At 42.6% G+C, this 21,404-nt stretch overlaps 1 protein-coding gene across 3 annotated transcripts in view; it reads right to left on the reverse strand.

The window, feature by feature from the left end:
- acad9 (acyl-CoA dehydrogenase family, member 9) overlaps positions 1-21,404 on the reverse strand; it is an 80,063-nt gene that overhangs the window by 22,474 nt on the left and 36,185 nt on the right. For all 3 annotated transcript variants that reach the window (XM_041191982.1, XM_041191981.1, XM_041191983.1), the window contains exons 8-12: positions 20,202-20,275; positions 8,919-8,994; positions 4,946-5,016; positions 3,268-3,387; positions 2,446-2,574 (exon numbers count right to left, since the gene is read on the reverse strand). In XM_041191982.1, coding sequence (XP_041047916.1) covers positions 2,446-2,574; positions 3,268-3,387; positions 4,946-5,016; positions 8,919-8,994; positions 20,202-20,275 — 470 coding nt within the window. The remainder of the gene's footprint in view (positions 1-2,445; positions 2,575-3,267; positions 3,388-4,945; positions 5,017-8,918; positions 8,995-20,201; positions 20,276-21,404) is intronic.

A 21,404-nucleotide genomic window follows, 5' to 3' on the forward strand; every position in this document is an offset into this window, starting at 1 on the left:
CTTTATCCTGTTTGGGTGTCAAGTTCCTCATCAGTGTTCTTCTATATGCCACTCTATTAGAGTCCTCATTCGAGTTCCCTGTAGCAGAACTTGTCAGTTACCTCAAACTCTAGTGAGCTGGCACACAAGCTATCCTTCCCCCCTGGTCTTTCTGCAGCCTACTGAATGTCCTCACCAGGTACGGATCCTGACTCTATACTATTCTCTAAAGTTCACACAGTGCCAATATCTGAGCTCTAGGCTGCAAGTGTCAGATTAAGTGACTGTGTTTCTTCATCAGCTGTGTGGTGTTGCTCTCTCTCTTTCTCCTGAGGCTGTGGTTAGGCAGCTGGCAGTGCTTGGGTATCTGAAAGTAGAAAATCAGAAGGGGAGGGTTGGGTTGAGGGAAAGATTGGGCGGTGGGGGTGGCGGATGTACAGTAGAAAGTAATAAGTCCATAGTCACACTATGCAACTTGCACCTCACCAGATTGCAGAAGGAGCTGAGAAGGTACATAAGGCAGTAACATGCCATCATCTCAATCCTCTCAGCAACACCAGCTGCAACATGTGTTGCAGCCAGCCCCACAATGCAGAGCACCATCTCCCCCATAGAGCTCAGAGGCACAGAGGCAGCTGGCCCTCACCAGTTCTGATCTGCTTCTTTCTATTATGTGCTACCTTACCCTACAACAGAGAGGGAAGAATGTCAGTGATTGTGTTACGCTGTTTAGTGATGTGCCTGCCAAAGCTGAAGGCATGCTTAGGCAACAAGAGATGCTGTGAGACTGACATCACTGGAATGGTTATAAGTGTGAGACAGAGTATCCGAATGTGAGTCCTGAATGCTGAGTGTTTAGGATGTACTGAGCAGCATGAAAGGTTGTGGGTACGAGAGGTCATGTGAAGACACATTCACTGACCTCGACCACCTGCCTGAGGTCGTTGAACAACTTGTGGCACTGCTGCCAGGGCCTCGAGTCCAACATCCAGGAGTTAACCTCCTGAGCCTCCGGCTGTTTGATGGCCTACGGCCCCCACGCACCCCCCTGGAAGCATGGCTCCGCTCTGCCTGTCAATATCCATGACTAAGGCCTCTAAGCATTGCATTGTATACCTGTGAGCCCTTTCTCTGCCCTAGAACATCATTTGCTTTGTCTCACTACAGACAATTGCAATACCAGCAGTCAGCAACAGCCTCCTTTCAGTCTGTGCAGCTTCCCTTTAAAATTCACTAATGTACTTTAGGGAAAGTAACGTGCCATCCTTATCCAGTCTGGCCTACATGTGGCTCCAGATCCCCAGCAACGTGGCTGACTCTTAAATGCCTTCTGAAATAGTCCATCAAGTCACTCAGTTCTTTTAAACCATTACAGAAAAGTCAATAATAAGTAATGAAACCAGACGGACCACCCAGCATCGACCTAGGCACGAGAAACAATGGTCCTGTGGGTGTACCTACACCACATGGACTGCAGCGGTTCAAGAAGGTGGTTCACCACCACCTTCTCAAGGACAATTAGGGATGGGCAATAAATGCTGCCCTAGCCAGCAACGCCCACATCCTATGAAAACCAAAAAGAAAAATAAGGCTAGCTAGAATGTGTGCTAGCCTCATACCCTGCTGGGTCTCCTGCTGAATATTCAGCCAATTAGATGCAGGGGTCTCGCTGGACTGAAAGCTACAATCAGGCAAATAAGGAGGCAGCATAATGTTTGTGCGCTGTCTGCCTCAACAAAACTGGACGTGGGCAAATTGCAAATCACGCACTTGAAAATAGAAGATGAAATTTTAACCCAGTGTTTACACGCCTTTTGCCCGTTTGTTGCATTGATACCAGAACTGTTTCATCAAGGTCAAAACTGTACAGCTTTGCAACACCCAAGTTTTTACCACTGGACTAGAAGCCTGTTGAATAAACGATTGAGGGCATTATGTATCTCAGCAGGAAATGTATATTATTGAACTACTGGGATTTGCATATACTGCAGGCTGCCAGTTCTTTTCAAAAACAAGTATAATTATGCTCTATCTTTGCAAAGGGAGAAATTAGAGTTTTATATCAAAAAATGGCAGCAATTAGAGTTTTATATCAAAAAATGGCAGCAAAGTTGAGGTTTTTTATTTAGTCACGAGTGTTGCTTGGAAATATCTCTTTGAATCTGTAAATATAATTACCACTACAAAGCAAACAAAAGTTATTTGACGTTAATATCTGAATTAGCTGAAATGCATATTAAAAACGACTTTGTCCGGTCCAATTGAATCTGAGGACCTACTCGAATCAATGCATCTGCTGGTAAAATCCACTAGAGTTACAACTTGTTACCTTATACATGTTGCAAAGAATTTTTTGCTACGCATAATTGACTAGATAAGTGCTACCTCTCCATTTTGCAACATACTCAACTGACAATTATCATTACCATTAAATTTAGTATCCAAACAACTGAACTTTTGGCTTACCTCAAAAATCAGAAGTATTCTGCTGTCCCTGAGGAATCGTTCATAGGGATAATCTTTCATATAGCCGAGGCCTCCCAGAATCTGCAATGCTTCACTAATGCATACCCAGGCACCCTCAGAACTGTAAACCTGATCAAAAGAATAGCTCAGTTAGAAATCATCAGGATTAGACACACTGCGTCCATAATACTGTAATGAAATTAGTTACATAGAACAGCAAGGAAATTTAAGTTATTTTTTTTAAAGTGATGATTGGAACTTAATGGCATTTTGGGGACATTGCGACTATAATAAAATGAACAAAATTGTAAATATAGTTCTTTGTGACATTTATTTTTTTAATTCAAAAAAAGTACTGTTGGCAAGACACTCTTAGTCACTGTATCACATACTGTAAGTGATGCAGACTCATCTACATAGGTACAAATATTGAGACATGAACATGATAAAACAGGAACACTGCAATTCAGTATTTCATTATCAATATCAGAAAAATGTCATGACCTTTGGCCAGCTGCCGACAGGAAAATGGTAAGAAAACAATAACTCCTAACATTTGCTTGGGGCCTGGCAAAGACCATTTTAATTAAATCCAGTTATTGAATAATGTTATATAGTTCACTTTTCAACATTACATACAGTTGACATTTTACAAGTCTACACATTGTTTTTGAATATTGACGTGCTAAGTTTAATTACTCTCAAGTAAAATGAGATGTGTTTTTATTTAACACGGTTCCTCCACCTGCTCAAATGTCACAAGCCACAAATAAAATCATCTAAACTAGTTTTATAAAAATAATTTAAATTTCAGCTCACTACCTTCACCATGGCTGCTTCAACAGAGCAATCTGGCTCTCCTGGCCGGTCCATCATTCCTGCAGTCAAATAAGCCATGCTCTCCATTACATACGCTTGCATCGCCATCAGTGTAAATTTCTCCTAAAAAAAAATCTCAACTGTAAGGTACATGAAAACTGACTAGTAAACTAACTGAAATATCATCTTCAGGTCCACCAAAACACTGCTCCTGTTGCTCCTCATTGGCAAAACACATATTAATTATAAATCATGGATTCAGAAATTAGTTCAAAAATGAGTCTGGAGCTGACTGACCCAAACTGAGCATTAGTGAGTAGTTTGTTGCTGAGTAAGTACTCCTTGATAGCATTGTTGACAACACTTTCCGTCACTTTCCTGATGATTGAGAGCAGACTGATGGGGCAGTAATTGGCCAGATTGAACGTGTCTTTAATTCTGTGGACAGAACATGCCTGGACAATTTTCAGCATTGTCGAGTAGGTGTCAGTGTTAGGCATTGTTCTGGGGCACAAGCCTTCATTACTACAGGATGTTGTCAGGGTCCACAGCTTTTGCTGCATCCAATGCACTGAGCCATTTCTTGACAGTGATTGAACTGACTAAGACTGGCATTTGTGATACTGGGCACCTCGGGAGAAGGCAGAGACAGATCAGCCACTTGGCACTTCTGCTGAAGATGGCTGCAAATCAGTCTCTCTTTTGCACTGACATGCTGGGTTCCACCATCTCGGAGGATGAAAATGTTTGTGTAGCCTTCTTGTCCTGTTAGTTGTTTAATTATCTACCATCACTTACTGGATGTGGCAGCATTGCAGAGCTTTGCTCTGATCCCTTGGTTGTGACATCACTTAGCTCCACAGCTTACTGTTTCTGCTGTCAAGCATGTATGTAGTCCTATGTTGTAACTTCACCAGGTTAGTACCTCATCCTTAAGCATCTCTGGTGCTGCTCCTGGCATGCTCTCCTACATTTTTCAATTAACCAAATATTTGGTATTGGTACAGTGAGGGATTTGTCGAGTCATAAGGTTACAGATTATGGTTGAATACAATTCTGCTGATGGTCCATAACATGCCACTGATGCTCGGTTTTAAGTTGCAGATCTTATCTAAATATATCCCATTTAGTACAATGTTAGTGTCATACAACACAATGTAGCATGTACTCAGTATGAAATGGGACTTGGTCTCCACAAGAACTGTGCGGTGTTTACTACTAGCAATATTGTAATGTGCAGATGCATCAGCAACAGATGGATCGGTGAGGATGAAGTTAGGCAGTTTTTTCTCTCTTTGTTCTCTCACCACCTGCTGCAGGCCCAGTCTAACAGATATGTCCTTCATGGCTCCACCAGCTCAGTCAGCAGTGGTAAATTATCAATTTTCACATCTGCGAATTTACAGAGTGAGAAATGAAGGAAGAAGCTGCATATCGTCACTAAGTGCGTGCAGGAAACATGCATCAATGTACATCTACACAGCCAAGCTTTTATTAAATAGTAAACAATGAAAGAATAACTTTATGCAAAATCAAGAAGTCATGGTTGCAAAGGATAGATTTCATTATCTCTATTCTTTGTACTGGTTTTAAAGGCCATTTCATTATGTCAAAGTTTGGCTTGTTAAGCAGCTAGTCATTGGAGCAATGTTTTGCAAAAATAGTTACAAACAAGATGTACCTGAATCAGTCCAAAATCACTCAGCTTCCTGTCAAATTGTTTCCGGGTACAAGCATACTCTGCTGTCATCTCTACAAAAAGACAAAACGCAAAATGAAGATTTGAATTTTTATCGCACCTTATCCTGGCTCTCAGATATGTAGCAGTGTTCACAATTAAATTATGAAGAGTGGTGGCTATTATGCACACACATACAGTAGTACAGCATGATCCCACTAACTTCAATGAGATGATTGACCAGTTAATCTATTTTTGGGAGCCATGCAGACGAGGAAACTTCAAAAACTCCCTACTCTTCTTTGACTAGCACCAAGGGATCCTCAACATCCTCCAGGACTAACAATAGGGATCTTGGTTTCATCCAGTTTTAGTTCTGAAGAGTTGTCTAGTTTTATGATAGAGTAGATATTCTTCTGTTTACAGTGTGAAACTAGCAATCTGGAGGCTGCAAGTTCAATTTCTACCAAGGCAAATTATGAATTGTGGGCTGGCAGCAAGGAATAAAATGATCAGTAAAACTACCAGGTCATCAGACAAACTACTAGTTCAACAAATAGAACTAGTTCAGTAACATTCTTCAGGAAAGAGAACCTGATTCCAGGTTAAATTACATGATTGCCTCTTAATGCCTTGAACATCAGAAAGAACAGCCCACCATTTGACACTGTTCTCTGCAGCAAAGAGCGAGGGTCCATGCAACTGTATTGCCTTCCTAGTGCCAGGGTTCAGGACATTTGCTTAGGGGTGGACAGGAACTTTTAGTGGGAGGGGGAATTATCCAGTTGTCGTGGTCCAAGTAGGTACCAATGACATAGCTAGAACTAAGAAAGAGGTTCTGCATTGAGAGCATGAGGAACTAGGCACTAAATTATAAAGCAGAACTTCAAAGATAATAATCTCTGGATTATTACATAGATAACATGCAAATTGGCAGAAAGACTGGTGTGGGAGAAGTGAGTTCTGGTTCGTGGAGCACTGGCACCAGTGCTGGGGAAAGTGAGGGCTGTATCGCTGGGATGGTCTACACCTGAACCATGCTGGGACCAGTGTTCTAGCGAGCCACATAACTCAGGAAATAGAGAGGGTTTTAAACTAAACAGTGGGGACAAGGGATCAAATCCGAAAAGATGTGGTAAATCAAAGAGTAGAGAAAAGACAAGAGAGAAAGGTATGAATGTGGGGAATGATAAACAAACCATGACAGGAAGGGATAGAGTACAAGAAGTACAAATCTAAGAGTAAATCAGCAGATAAGGCAAGAGGTTAGAAATATAATAAAAAGGACAAAACAAAAGGCTCTGTATTTAATGCACATAGCATTTGAAACAAAACAGATGAACTGGTAGCGCAAAGAGAAATAAATACATTTTTAAAAAATTCATTCACAGGACATGGGTTTCGTAGGCTGAGGCAGCATTTATTGCCCATCCCCAGATGCCCTTGAGAAGGTGGTGGTGAGCTGTCTTCTGATCTGATAGCCATTACAGAGGCATGGCTGCAGTATGACATAGATTGGGACCTGAATATTGAAAGGTATGATATTTAGGAAGCACAGGAAGCTGGGAAAAGGTGTAGGGGTGGCTCTGTTAATTAATGATTTTATTAGCATATTAGACAGGGATGACCTAAGTTCAGGAAACAAGGATGTAGAAACGGTTTGGGTAGAGATGAGAAATGATAAAGACAAGAAGTCACTTGTGGGAGTGGTGTACTGACCCCACAACAGCAACCATACGGTAGGACAGGGTATAAAGGAAGAAATAATGGGAGCTTGTCAAAAGTTACAGCAATAATCATGAGAGATTTTAATCTGCATACAAACTGGGAAAATCAGATGGGCATAGGTGAGGAATTCATAGAATATTTTTGGGGTAGTTTTTTTGAACAGCGCATTCTGGCGCCAATCAGAGAGCAGGCTATACTAGACCTGGTATTGTGCAACGAGGTATGATTAATTAATGACCTCATAGTGAAGATGCCCCTAGGTAGCAGCGATCATATGATTGAACTTTATATTCAGTTTGAGGGAGAGAAGAGTGGGTCCAAGGGTAGCAATTTAATCTTAAATAAGGGCAATTATGAGGGCTTGAAAGCATAGCTAGCTAACGTGGACTGGCAAATTAGGATAAGGAATAGGTAAATAGAGATGCGGTGGCAGACATTTCAGGAGATATCTCAGAATACACAGAATAGATATATTCCAACGAGAAAGGAAAATTCCAGGGGGAGGACCCATCATCCTAAACTTAACTAAAAAAATTAAAGGTAGTATCACACTTAAAGCATATAATTGGGCAAAGATGGGTGGCAGGTCAGAAGATTGGACAGAAAAAACAGCAAAGAATGACCAAAAGATTGATCTGGAAGGAAAAATTAGAATACGAGAGAAAGTTAGCTAGGAATATGAAGACGGACTGTAAGAGTTTCTCTAGATATTTAAAAAAAGAGTTAACGAAGTGAGCATTGACCCAACGGAAAGTGAATCTAGGGAATTAATAATAGAAAATAGGGAGATGGTAGATGAACTGGCATTTTGCATCAGTCTACATGGAGGATACAAGTAACATCCCAGAAATATCTATAAATCAGGAAATGGAAGGGAGGAAGGAAGTCGGAAAAATTATCACCAGGGAAGTGGTACTGAACAAATTGTTGGAGCTACGGGCTGACAAGTGCCTAGGTCATGATGAACGTCATCCTAGGGTCTTAAGAGAAGTGGCTAGTGAGATAGTTGATGCATTGTTTTATCTCTACCTTTTAGCCTACTATGATCCCATCCCCCCATCCCACCCCACCCCCTCTAGTGCTATCTGTACCTTGCTCGCCCTGCTTTTTACCCTTAATGTCACCTATTAGCACATTTCTTAGCTAATATCACCACCGTCAACACCTCTTTGTCCTTTTGTCTATGACATCTTTTGGCAATCTCCACCTATCACTGGTCCTCTACCTGTCCCACCCCGCCCTTAAACCAGCTTATATTTCACCTCTCTTCTATTTTTCCTTAGTTCTGTTGATGAGTCATACAGACTCGAAATGTTAACTGTTCCTCTCCGCAGATGCTGTCAGACCTGCTGAGTTTTTCCAGGTATATTTATTTCTGTTTTTGTTTTTGTTTTGAGATAGTTGATGCGTTGGTTTTAATTTTCCAAAATTCCCTATATTCAGGGAAGGTTCCGTTAGATTGGAAAATAGTGAATTTAATTCCTTTATTCAAAAAGGAAGGAAGACAGAAAGCAGGAAACTACAGGCCAGTTAGCTTAATAACTGTCACAGGGCAAATGTTAGAAGATATGAATAAAGGCATTATAGCAGGGCACTTGAAAAAATTCAAGGTAATCAGGTAGAGTCAACATGGTTTTGTGAAAGGGGAATTATATTTAACCAATTTATTGGAGTTCTTTGAAGAAATAACATGTGTTGTGGATAAAGGGAAACTGGTGATGTACTGTATTTAGGTTTCCAGAAGGTATCTGATAAGATGCCACATCAAAGGTCATTGTGAAAAATAAAAGCTCATGGTGTAGGGGGTAACATATTGGCATGGATAGAAGATTGGCTAGCCAACAGGAAACAGAGGATAGCCATAAATGGGTCTTTTTCAGGTTGGCAAGATGTAATGAGATGTGTGCCACAGGGATCAGGCTAGGACTTCAAATTTTTTTTACAATTTATATAAATGACTTGGATGAAGGGACCAAAGCTAAATTTGCTGATGACACAAAGATAGGTATAATAGTAAGATATGAAGAGGGCACAAGGAGGCTCCTAATTCATATGCTTGTATGCACTAAATTTTCAGGCCAACTAGGGAAGGGCAATGTATGCGGTCTTGTCATTGTTAAATTAAAAAATAATCATATTCAAATTCTGCAGTAGGACTTGGAAATGAGAGTGCTATATACTGGATCAAACTGATGTTTATTCAGTTTTTAGTTGGTCCACTGGGAAGATTCATTTTTTATAATCTCACCAATAAGCTTTTTGATCATTCCTGCAGATGCACTCCCCATGCTAAATCGTCCACTATTCAAGATCCTCATGGCCACCTTGAAGAGATCAGGAGTAAGAATTAATATAATTTCTATAAAAAATTTCTGTGTAAAGCATAATATTGGTCCATTTATTTTCACATCCAAAATTCAACATGAAAAAACAATTTGATACAAAAATTATTTTGATACAAAACAGGCAAGTTGTAAGTAGTCATGGTGCATGTGATGTACTGTGATGTTTCATGCCCCCTCTAACTAGTTGCATTATATTGCAATACACGAAAATAGTATTTCCCTTTAAATGTCCTCTGAAATGGCCTAGCAAGCCACACGGTTGTATCAAACCATTACAAAGTCAACAACACTTTTTAAACCATGCATGAATCTCAAGAGCCAGATTCTCATGATTATCACTCCAACAAAAAAGAAAAAAAATGGAACAAGATGATATTTACCAGAATAACACCAAGGGTGAGGGACTTAAGTTATATGATGAGACTTCTTGCAGAGAAGTTTAAAGTGAGATTTAACAAGAAACATTCAAAATTATGGGGGATTTGATAGAGTAAATAAGAAGAAATTGCTTTTACTGGCAGGAAGATCAGTAACCAGAGGCCATAGATTTAAGATCATTGGCAAAAGGATCCAGAGTGCACTGCCTGAAAGGGGTGGTGGAATCAGCTTCAATTCTAACTTCCAAAAGGGAATTAAAAAATTTGCAGGGCAGTGGAGAAAGAGCAGGGGAGTGGAACTAATTATATGGCTCTTTCAAAGGTCAGGCCCAGGCAGTTTGGGCCAATTGGCTTTCTTCTGTGCTGTATGATTTTATGAAATTAATATTTCTACAGATAGTAGATGCCCCTAATAACAAACTCATTCACTCAACTAATTTTCTGGGATAAGTAGTGATAGGTTATAAGCCTTAGTATAAATGACAATTGTTATACCCCAAGGTATACCTGTGGATTTCCAGTTCTCCAAATTGGTACCAATGCATGTACATGTATCAAGTTCTGTATATTTGCATGCTGGCACAGCTATAATCTTCTGTGAGGATTGGCTGCAATCGTAGTGTGGTGCATAGTCACATTACAACTGATCAGGTCACAGTGCTACAATGGTGATTGTTAATTATCATCCAATTAAAGCAGCATTAGCATTTGTTTTAAGCAATTCTTTCCCTATTGAACGCCATTATTTGATTTGGGTTGAACAATGTGCACAGTGTAACCAACAGTTCCTAATATCCATGTCTGATCCAAGTGGAGCTGATTGCAATCACACAAAGCACCACATTCTGTATTACAGAGGCTGATATGACATTACCAATGAGAACAAAGCTCAAGCAGTTTAATGTCAATTTAAGCTGGGAGCTTTTCTTTAAAAACGGTCTTATAATAATACACTATTGTCACAAAATTCAACTACCCTGACTTTCAGACATGGGGCAGCAGTTTGCAGTATGCCCACACCTTTTGAAAATGGGGTGATTAAGGCACAAAATTGGTCTACTCACTTCATTTCCATGATTATAGCATGGAAAGGCACAACGCTGGCACAGCTCAAAACAAAAACATAAATACCTGGAAAAACTCAGCAGGTTTGGCAGCATCGGCAGAGAACAAAGTTGATGTTTCGAGTCCTCATGACCCTTCAACAGAACTAAGTAGAAATAGGAAAGGGGTGAAATATAAGCTGGTTTAAGGAAAGGGGTGTTGTTGGGACAAGCAAGTAGTGATAGGAGGAGATAACCAAAAGATGTCACAGACAAAAGAACAAAGAGGTGTTGAAGGTGGTGATATTATCTAAAGCAATGTGCTAATTAAGATTGAAGAGCAGGACAAGCAAGGTAGCTCTAGTGGGGGTGGAGTGAAATAAACCATGGGTGGAATACATTTAAAACTAATGGAAATAAGTGGGAAAAGAAAACTATACAAATTATTGGAAAAAACAAAAGGGAGAGAGAAGAAACGGAAAGGGGATGGGGATGGAGGAGGGAGTTCAAGATCTAAATTTGTTGAACTCAATATTCAGTCTGGAAGGCTGTAAAGTGCCTGGTCGAAGATGACGTGTTCCTCCAGTTTGTGTTGAGCTTCACTGGAACAATGCAGCAAGCAAAGGACGGACATGTGGGCAAGAGAGCAGGGTGGAGTGTTAAAATGGCAAGCAACAGGGAGGTCTGGGTCATTCTTGTGGACAGACCGAAGGTGTTCTGCAAAGCGGTCGCCCAGTCTGCTTTTGGTCTCTCCAATGTAGAGGAAACTGCATTGGGAGCAATGAATGCAGTAGACTAAGTTGGAGGAAATGCAAGTGAAATGCTGCTTTGCTTGAAAGGAGTGTTTGGGCCCTTGGACGGTGAGGAGAGAGGAAGTGAAGGGGCAGGTGTTGCATACTTTGCGTTTGCATGGGGAGGTGCCATAGGTGGGGGTTGAGGAGTAGGGGGTGATGGAGGAGTGGACCAGGGTGTCACCGAGAGAACGATTCCTACGGAATGCTGCCAGGGAGGGTGAAGGGAAGATGTGTTTGGTGGTGGCATCATGCTGGAGTTGGCGGAAATGGCAGAAGATGATCCTTTGAATGCGGAGGCTGGTGGGGTGATAAGTGAGGACAAGGGGGACCCTATCATGTTTCTGGGAGGGAGAAGAAGGCGTGAAGGCAGATGCACGGGAAATGGGCAGGACACGGTTGAGGGCCCTGTCAACTACCGTGGGTGGAAAACCTCGGTTAAGAAAGGAGGACATGTCAGAGGAACTGTTTTTGAAGGTAGCATCATCAGAGCAGATGCGACGGAGGCAAAGGAACTGAGAGAATGGGATGGAGTCCTTACAGGAAGCGGGGTGTGAGCAGCTGTAGTCGAGGTAGCTGTGGGAGTCGGTAGGCTTGTAATGGATATTGGTGGACAGTCTATCACCAGAAATTGAGACAGAGGTCAAGGAAGGGAAGGGAAGTGTCAGAGATGGACCATGTGAATATGATGGAGGGGTGGAGATTGGAAGCAAAATTAATAAATTTTTCCAGGTCCCGATGAGAGCATGAAGCAGCACCGAAGTAATCATCAATGTACCGGAGAAAGAGTTGTGGGAGGGGGCTGGAGTAGGACTGGAACAAGGAATGTTCCACATATCCCATAAAAGAGACAGGCATAACTCTACATTGGAGAGACCAAACGCAGACTGGGCAACCGCTTTGCAGAACACCTCCGGTCTGTCTGCAAGAATGACCCAGACCTCCCTGTCGCTTGCCATTTTAACACTCCACCCTGCTCTCTTGCCCACATGTCCGTCCTTTGCTTGCTGCATTTTTCCAGTGAAGCTCAACACAAACTGGAGGAACAGCACCTCATCTTCGACCAGGCACTTTACAGCCTTCCAGACTGAATATTGAGTTCAACAACTTTAGATCTTGAACTCCCTCCTCCATCCCCATCCCCTTTCCATTTCTTCTCCCTCCCTTTTGTTTTTTCCAATAATTTGTATAGTTTTCTTTTCCCACTTATTTCCATTAGTTTTAAATGTATTCCACCCATGGTTTATTTCACTCCACCCCCACTAGAGCTATCTTGCTTGTCCTGCTCTTCAATCTTAATTAGCACATTGCTTTAGATAATATCACCACCTTCAACACCTCTTTGTTCTTTTGTCTGTGACATCTTTTGGTTATCTCCTCCTATCACTGCTTGCTTGTCCCAACAACACCCCTTTCCTTCACCACCCCCCCCCCACCCCCTTAAACCAGCTTATATTTCACCCCTTTTCTATTTCTACGTAGTTCTGTTGAAGAGTCATGAGGACTCGAAACGTGAACTTTGTTCTCCACTGATACAGCCAGACCTGCTGAGTTTTTCCAGGTATTTCTATTTTTGTTTTGGATTTCCAGCATCCACAGTTTTTTGTTTTTATCCCTGGCACAGCTCTGGTGCGCATTTCTGTGCAACTGTCTTCTGCATAATTCAGTAGCATTCAATAGGAAGTATGTGTTCTAGCCAGCCTCTACTATTAAAAGACACAGTCCCAATTAAAGGGATGTTGTAGCAATGTATTGCATGCAGTTGCATACTTGTTTTTGGCCACTGAAGGGAAAATTTGAAGGACATTGAATTTTGGACATTCTTCCTCCTGAGTTATTTTTTAAAGTTTGCAATATTAATTTGGGCTGTGAACATGCCATTCTTCTAGAAACCACGGGTCATGATAAGTGTCCAGCAGGGAACACCTGGAGAGGAAAGAGAATGTTGTATATAAAAGTTAACACTTTGTATATCTAAGTTAACAAAGAACTGCTGTTGCCAGGCTAAAGACTCTTGCTGATTGGTTAAAAACCTGGCCTGAGAGTATTGTCTGAGCATCTTAGTCTTTTTTAAGACTCTCAGTCTGTGTGTGTGTGTGTGTGTGTGTGTGTGTGTGTGTGTGTGTTTGTGTGTGTGTGTATGCAGGTCTGCCTTAGAAGCAGGCTGTAAAGAAAAAGACTCTCTCCTTCCTTCTCTCTGCTCCACCTTTGTGTTAAACTTTCCTCAGAAACACCTCACCAGGATAACTCATCTGTATTTTTGAGAGTTTGCAAAATTGTGATAAGAAAGAGTCATCAAGGACAGTTTCACCAACAAGTCCATCTGAAAGAACTTCCAGATTTGTGACCAGAATTCTGTTTGATCAAGTGTCGAGATCTTGTCAAATTTTATCCATTTAAAAAAAAAATTCTCCATACTCCAGGGGACTATGTTTGTTTGTCCTGTTTTGAGAGTGAGTATATGGGGGTTCAAATATCTGTTTTTTTAAAAAAGGAGAAAACCATTACACTTCCAAACTACAACTTGTATGTTAACCAGTTTATTAACTATTTTTAAAAGTAGTTTGTTTTATAATAAAACTTTTTTTATGTTTACTGAAAGAAGCCTGGTTAGAGTCTTTTTGTGCTAGGAATATTAGTATCAAAGGCAAATAATTGTCCAGTTTTGCGGGTGAATTAAACATTTAAACTATTGTTGTGACCTGTGGAGAAGTGGGGCAATCCTCCCATCTCCTCCCTTTCCACCAATCACAGTGAAGCAATATCACAGCAAGGGGAGGGCTTCCAGATTCAGTGACACACCCTGCAGGGAGTTCAAAGCCAAAAGGAAGGCCATGTTTCCAGCAAGGGGCAAGACGGCCACCAGAGCAACCCTGAAATGGGAGTGGAAGCATATAGTAAGGACAGTCAATACCCAGAATGTAGCATCACGGATCTGGCAGGCGGAAAGAAGTTTAATGGCCTCACTCGAACGATCAAGACTGGCGAATCAGCACATCACACCTTGCAAACACATCACACTCTGCTCAATGCACCACCCCGTCATCACACCCTGACACTCAGAACTCCATCCTAACACCTGGACACTATGCCTCACCCACACACATCTTTGAAGCATGTAAACTACACACAAACCCCCTCTGCCTGCACATACCTCTTGCTATTCAGCTATGGCAGACATCACCCAAACACCGACTCAGTCACTGATATTCTGCTCGGTGGCACACAACAGGAGGTAAAATCAGAAGTCTGGTGGAGGACCGGCTTATGTACATCCCCTCAGTATGCAGGAGGAAATGGTCCATTAAATAACAGGCAGGGGTGTCATGGAGCTGGTGCAGCAGTGGCCATCCTGGATGATGTTAAGTTGCGGCCTTATGCACCTTCCCCATTAAATTGTAACCCTCTTCTTGAAAGATGCCATGAAATGAAAATGCAGATGGAGTGATCATGAGCCTCCTGATTTCCTCCCCACACCCTTTCCCTTATCCCTCCCCTCCTTATGCTTTTGTGTTTTGATTGTCAGGAACTGCCGGCTGCTCAGCCCCTCCAAAAGCAAGTCAAGGCACAAGAGGAGGAAGATAGCTTGGAACTTGACCTAACCTCTCAGCCACCAGCTCAGATACTGGCACGCGCATGCTTTCGAGTCGGAATCGACGTGTGATGCGTTACCAGAATCAAGTGGACTGCAGCTAGGATAGGGGAGAGCTCAGTTCATGTACAAACACCCTAGAGGGAGAGGTAACACAACAGTTCCGCTTGCAGGGGGCTCAGATGAGGACCTTGATGGGTTGAACATGCACACCACTATGCTTGGTACATTGGCAGGCCTGCCAGAAAGCCTTCATCGCTGTCTAGGAACAGGAAGGAATCCGATTCTACCATGGCACAGGACAACTTCACCAAAGTTTGAAGCCCAGTTGTACCACTGTGAAAGTGATGGGCATCTCCATTGCAGCACTGCCCCACCAATCCAAGATGAAGCGTCTGCTGGCCGTTGTCTCTGCTTCTATTGCAGCATAAGCAGGGTCCTGCCAATGTATCACTGCTGCAGTGGAAGTTCAGACACTTATGAAGATTGTAGATGACCCTTGAACAGCTCTGGGCCTTGAGGGCCTGACTTTGGACTGCACCACCTTGGCATAGGTGGCAGCAGTCTGGGCTGGCAGGCTGAAGGGCACCAACAAGTACACCGGTGAAGTGACAATGGTGGGAGCATGAATGCTGTTATCCTGAGAGAGGACAGCAGGGTTGTGCTCCATGAAGCCAATGCCACTCAAGAGTGGTGGCACCTCAGCATGCCTCATCATTTCCTGGAGCATAGACTGATAGTCTCATGTGAGACCCTGCATGTCCCGTCGAGCACCAAGATCCTTATCCATGATGACAGCTGCCTGTGCAGGAATAGACTAGATGGCAGTAGCTAAGGATCTCATGACCTCAAAGTTAGGAGTCTTCCACCAGCCATAAGCTGTAGCTACTGGGGTAGCTCTGTGTACAATCCCGAGGACAGGCAACAGCAACTGCAAGGCAGGCACAAAAGGAATGGGCAAGAGTGGTCATTACTGGGTCTTTTTGTGGTGCTGATTTATTGCCAATAAAAGTTGAGAGAAGGTTACTGCTGTTGGCCTTTATTGAATGATATAGGCCAGGGGAACTTTGTCAAGAGGAGTTTAAAATGGGACTATTGTAAGGGGATGATGGGCTCAAGTTGAGGGTGGGAAAGTTCCATTCAACTTAAGTGAAGCATCACACTGTGGTCCCTCTCCTGCCAGGTGCGCATGGTCTCCTCTCTTCCTCCTCCTTCTGATGTGGCCTCCACATCCCAGGAGGTATTGGCTGAGCCCTCAAAATAGTGGGGCTATGGAGAATACTGGAGGAGCACAATATCACAGAGACCCTTTCAGGTATTTAATCGCCGAGGTCTCCCTCAAGTGATCAAGGCAGCAAATTCTCTGCAGACTGATGGCTTGCTTCACGGTGTTACATGTGGATCCATGGCTCCATTGAAAGCCCACTGATGTCGCATGGCAGGATGGTGGAAGAGGGTCATGAGAAATGCGTGGAGAGGCTAGCTTTTGTCTCCAAGAAGTCATTCTGTTGTCTGACTTGGAGGCCTGAAGACATTGGTAGTGCAGACAGTTGAAGAATGAAAGCATTGTGGGTGGTTCCAGGATAGCAGGCATTCACCAATAAGAATTTTCAGATTTGGTCACATACCAACTGCATATTTACTGAATGGGAGCTCTTGTGGTTATGGTATTGCTTCCCATTGAGGTGGAAGGCATGCAGAGCCACGTGTCCAATTGAGAGCACCCTTCAACATCAGGAAGCCTGTCACCCTAGAGGACTGTTGTATTTCCTCATCCCGGTCTTCCGCCCTTAAGAAGAGGATGAAGTCCCCTCGCCTCCTGTAGAGCACCTCTGTAATCTTGCCACACCCATCACTACCTCCTTAGTAAAGCAATGACTCCTGAGCACTGTTTCTGCCTCATCCCAATGAAGGACTTATGCTCCCAAAGACTCTTGTGTGGGACCTTCTAAAGAGAGCCTTCTTTCTCCCCTATGCCCCCTCTTCTGTCCTGCTCATGTTACACAGCAAATGGCACTGCATCTACTGCCTCCTTACATATGCAAAGAAATGTCATTCTATCAGCTTGTGGTCAGCAGAAACTTTCATACTCCTCCAGCAACACAGAAGCATAGGAACTAGGAGAAGTAGGCCATTCAGCCCTTTGAGCCTGCACCGCCAATCATTATGATCGTGGCTGCTCATCCAATTCAATAGCCTGTGTCCGCCTTTTGCCCACATCCTTTGATCCCTTTTGCCCCAAGAGCTATATCTAACTCCTTCTTGAAAACATACAATGTTTTGGCCTCAACTACTTTCTGTGGTAGTGAATTCCACAGGCTCACCACTCTCTGGGTGAAGAAATTTCTCCTCATCTCAGTCCTAAATGGTCTACCCCATATCCTCAGACTGTGACCCCTGGTTCTGGACTCCCCCACCATCGGAAACATCCTTCTTGTATCTACCCTGTCTAGTCCTGTTAGAATTTTATAGGTTTCTATGAGATACCCCCTCATTCTTCTGAACTCCAGCAAATATAATCCTAACCAACTCAATCTCTCCTCATGTCAGTCCCGCCATCCCAGGAATCAGTCTGGTAAACCTTTGCTGCGCTCCCTCTAGAGCAAGAACATCCTTCCTCAGATAAGGAGACTAAAACTGCACACAATACTCCAGGTGTGGTCGCACCAAGGCCCTACATAATTGCAGCAAGACATCCCTCTTCCTATACCCGAATCCTCTGACTATGAAAGCCAACATATCATTTGCCTTCATTACCGCCTGCTGCGCCTGCATGCTTACCTTCAGCAACTGGTGTACGAGGACACCTAGGTCTCGTTGCACATTCCCCTCTCTAAATTTATAGCCATTCAAATAATAATCTGCTTTCCCGTTTTTGCTGCCAAAGTGGATAACCTCACATTTATCCACATTATACTACATCTTCCATGCATTTGCCCACTCACTCAGCTTGTCCAAATCACAATGAAGCATCTCTGCATCCTCCTCACAGTTCACCCTCCCACCCAGCTTTGTGTCATCTGCAAGTCTGCAGATATTACATTTAGCTCCCTCATCTAAAGCATGAATATATACTGTGAATAGCTGGGGTCCCAGCACCGATCCCTGCAGTACCCCACAAGTCACTGCCTGCCATCCGGAAAAAGACCCGTTTATTCCTATTCTTTGTTTCCTGTCTGCCAACCAGTTTTCTACCTATCTCAATACACTACCCCCAATCCCATGCGTTTTAATTTTAAACGCTAATCTCTTATGTGGGACTTTGTCAAAAGCCTTCTGTAAGTCCAAATAAACCACATCCACTGGCTCCCTTTCATCAACTCTACTGGTTACATCCTTGAAAAATTCCAGTAGATTTGTCAAGCATCATTTCCCTTTCATAAATCCATGCTGACTCTGTCTGATTCTGCCACTGTTTTCCAAGTGCTTAGCTTTTGAATATTGGACTCTAGAATTTTCCCCACTACTGACGTCAGGCTGACTGGTCTATAATTCCGTTTTCTCTCTACATCTTTTTTTACATAGCGGGGTTACATTAGCTACCCTCCAACCTGTAGGAACAGTTCACAACTCAGTGCTTACACCAACTTTGCTTGTGCCCGCAAAGGCTACATCTTGTTGAGTGGCCTTTTAAACAGCACCAGAATAGGCTTCATCTTTCTTGTTAATGCTTTTTGTTTTGGGAGTGAATGAGCGGTGTGTCCCCTGCACATTTGTTGATGGCAGATTTTACTATTTATGCTTTCCACCAACCTGTTGAAGCCTGTGAAATCACAATTGTCATACTTTCAATTTCATTGAGCGAATGCAGGCATCCTGCATGTGCCATTCTAGTCATCTGATGCCACATGGGAACCAGCCTCTTGTGCTATAAACATGGAGCAATGACTGAATTTTGCTTCCACAATATTATCCCACATTCATTTGGTGGAACTGATGCCTTCGCTACTCATAACATGCAAGATGATAATTTGGATAAAAGATCCGCAATATGCATTAAATAGGAAAGGTATGCTCAGACTGAGAAAATAACATTTCTAACTTTGGAAAAATTGGAAAAATGCCTTTGCTGGGATTTAAATTCCAGAACCTCTCCTATAATGCTCAGGCTGGCATACATACACTAAATTTGTAATAATATTCTCCCCCAGGGGTCAATGTTGGGCCCATTGCTTTTCCTGATATATATTAATTAGCTAGACCTTGGTGTACAGGCCACAATTTCAAAATTTGCAGATGATACAACACTGAATGTGAGGAGAATAGTGTAAAACTTCAAAAGGACATGTACAAATTGGTGGAATGGGCAAACAGGAGGCAGATGCAGTTCAATGCCAGAGGAATGTGATGTGATTCACTTTGGTAGGAAGAATGTGGAAAGACAATATAAAACAATTGGTAAAACTTTAAAGGAGTTACAGGAACAGACAGACCTGGGTGTACATGTGTCTAAGTAATTGAAGGTGACAGGGCAATTTGAAAGCATTGTTAATAAAGCACACAGTATCCTAGGCTTTATTAATAGGGGCATAGAGTACAAGAGCAGGAAGGTAATGTTGAACTTGTATAAGACATTAATTCGACCTCAGCTGGAGTACTGTGTTCAGTCTGGGTGCTCCAATTTAGATAGGATATAAAGACATTGGCACGAGTGCAGAAAAGACTCATGAGAATGGATCCAAGGACGAGGAACTTCAGTTATGAAAACTGGATTCCATTGGAGAAATTTAATCTGTTTTTTTTTGAGAAAAGGTGGCTCAGAGGTGGCTTGATAGGGGAATTGAAAATCATGAGGGGTCTGAACAGAGTAGATAGGAAGAAGCTATTCCCATTCAAGAAAGGATTGTGAACAAGAATGAGAATGCACAGATTTAAAATAACAAGTAAAAAGAAGCAAAAGCGACATGAGAGAAACTTTTTCGCACAGAGAGTGGCTAAGGTCTGGAAAGCATTGCCTGACGGTGTTGTGAATGCAGGTTCAATCAAAGCATTCAAAAGGGAATCTGACTGCTATCTGAAAAGAGAATATGCAGGGTTACAGGGACAAGGCAGGAGAACGGCACTAAGTGAATTGCTCATTCGGAGAGCCAGTGCAGGCACGCTGGGCTGAATGGCTACCTTTTACACTGTAACAATTCTATGATTCTGTGATAATGCCATCTATTTTTAAAATTTATGCCTTCTGAGCAATGTCATAAAAGACCAACATTACAGATTAAAAAATAACTTAATTTATTAAATTGAACATTGTTCATTTCAAAAGTGTGCAATTTCATCCAGAAGCAATGAAAATGTAACTATTATTTCGCCATTAAATATAACAAGGAACAGTTTAAAATTACTATTTCAAATGAATAATGTAAAGTGAACCCTTATTAGTTACCTTAAAACCACCTCCTACTTCCCCCAGGATGTTTTCTACTGGAACTTTGGTGTTTTCAAAGTGAACTTCACATGCTAAGAAAGACAAAAGCAGCATTTTGCAGAGTATAGAATATAAATCTTAATACAATAAATATAAAACTACAGGCTTTATAAAAATTTCATCAAAATAGCTAACTGAAATTTTCAAAATTTTTGCAGTGGTAAGAGCTTTTACCCAGTTTCCACCCTCTACATCACAAATCAATGAGTATTATTCTAGGCCCAACCATCTTCAGCTGTTTCATCAATGACCTTTCCTTCCATCATAACGTCAGAAGTGGGGTGCGCACGTATGTTTGCACAATGTTCAACTCCATTCGCGACTCCTCAGACAGTGAAGCAGTCCATGTCCATATACAGCAAGACCTGGACAACATTCAGGCTTGGGCTGATAAGTGGCAAGTAACATTCACCCCACACAAGTGCCAGGCAAGGACCATATTCAACAAGAGAGTCTAACCATCTCCCCGTGACATTCAATGGCATTATCATCGCTGAATTCCCCACTAACAGCCTGGGGATTACCACTGACCAGAAATTGAACTGGACCAACCATATAGATGTTGTGGCAACATGAGGAGGTCAGAGACTGGGAATTCTACTGTGAGTTACTCACTTCTTGACTCCCCAAAGCCTGTCCACCATCTACAAGGTACAAGTCAGGAGTGATGGAATACTTTCCACTTCCCTGGGTGAGTGCAGCTCGAACAACACTCAAGAAACTCAATACCATCCAGGACAAAGCAGCAGCTTGATTGGTACCCCATCCATCACAATAAACATTTCTTCCCTCTACCACTGACGCACAGCGGCAGCAGTTTATGCCATCTACATGATGCACAGCAACAACGCACCAAGGCTCCTTTGACAGACCCTCCAAACCCAGGACCCCTACCACCTACAAGAACGAGGGCAGCAGATACATGGGAACACCACTACCTGTCAGTTCCCCTCCAAACCACACAACATCCTGAACCACATCACCATTCCTTCACTGTCGCTGGGTGAAAATCCTGGTACTCCCTTCTGAACAGCACTGTGGGTGTTCCTACAATACATGGGCTGTAACAGTTCAAGACAGAAGCACACCACCGCCTTAAGGGCAATTAGGGATGGGCAATAAATTCTGGCCTGGCGAGCAACACCCACATCCCAAAGAACC

Source organism: Carcharodon carcharias, chromosome 7 (assembly GCF_017639515.1).
Source record: "Carcharodon carcharias isolate sCarCar2 chromosome 7, sCarCar2.pri, whole genome shotgun sequence".
Classification (NCBI taxonomy): Eukaryota; Metazoa; Chordata; class Chondrichthyes; order Lamniformes; family Lamnidae; genus Carcharodon; species Carcharodon carcharias.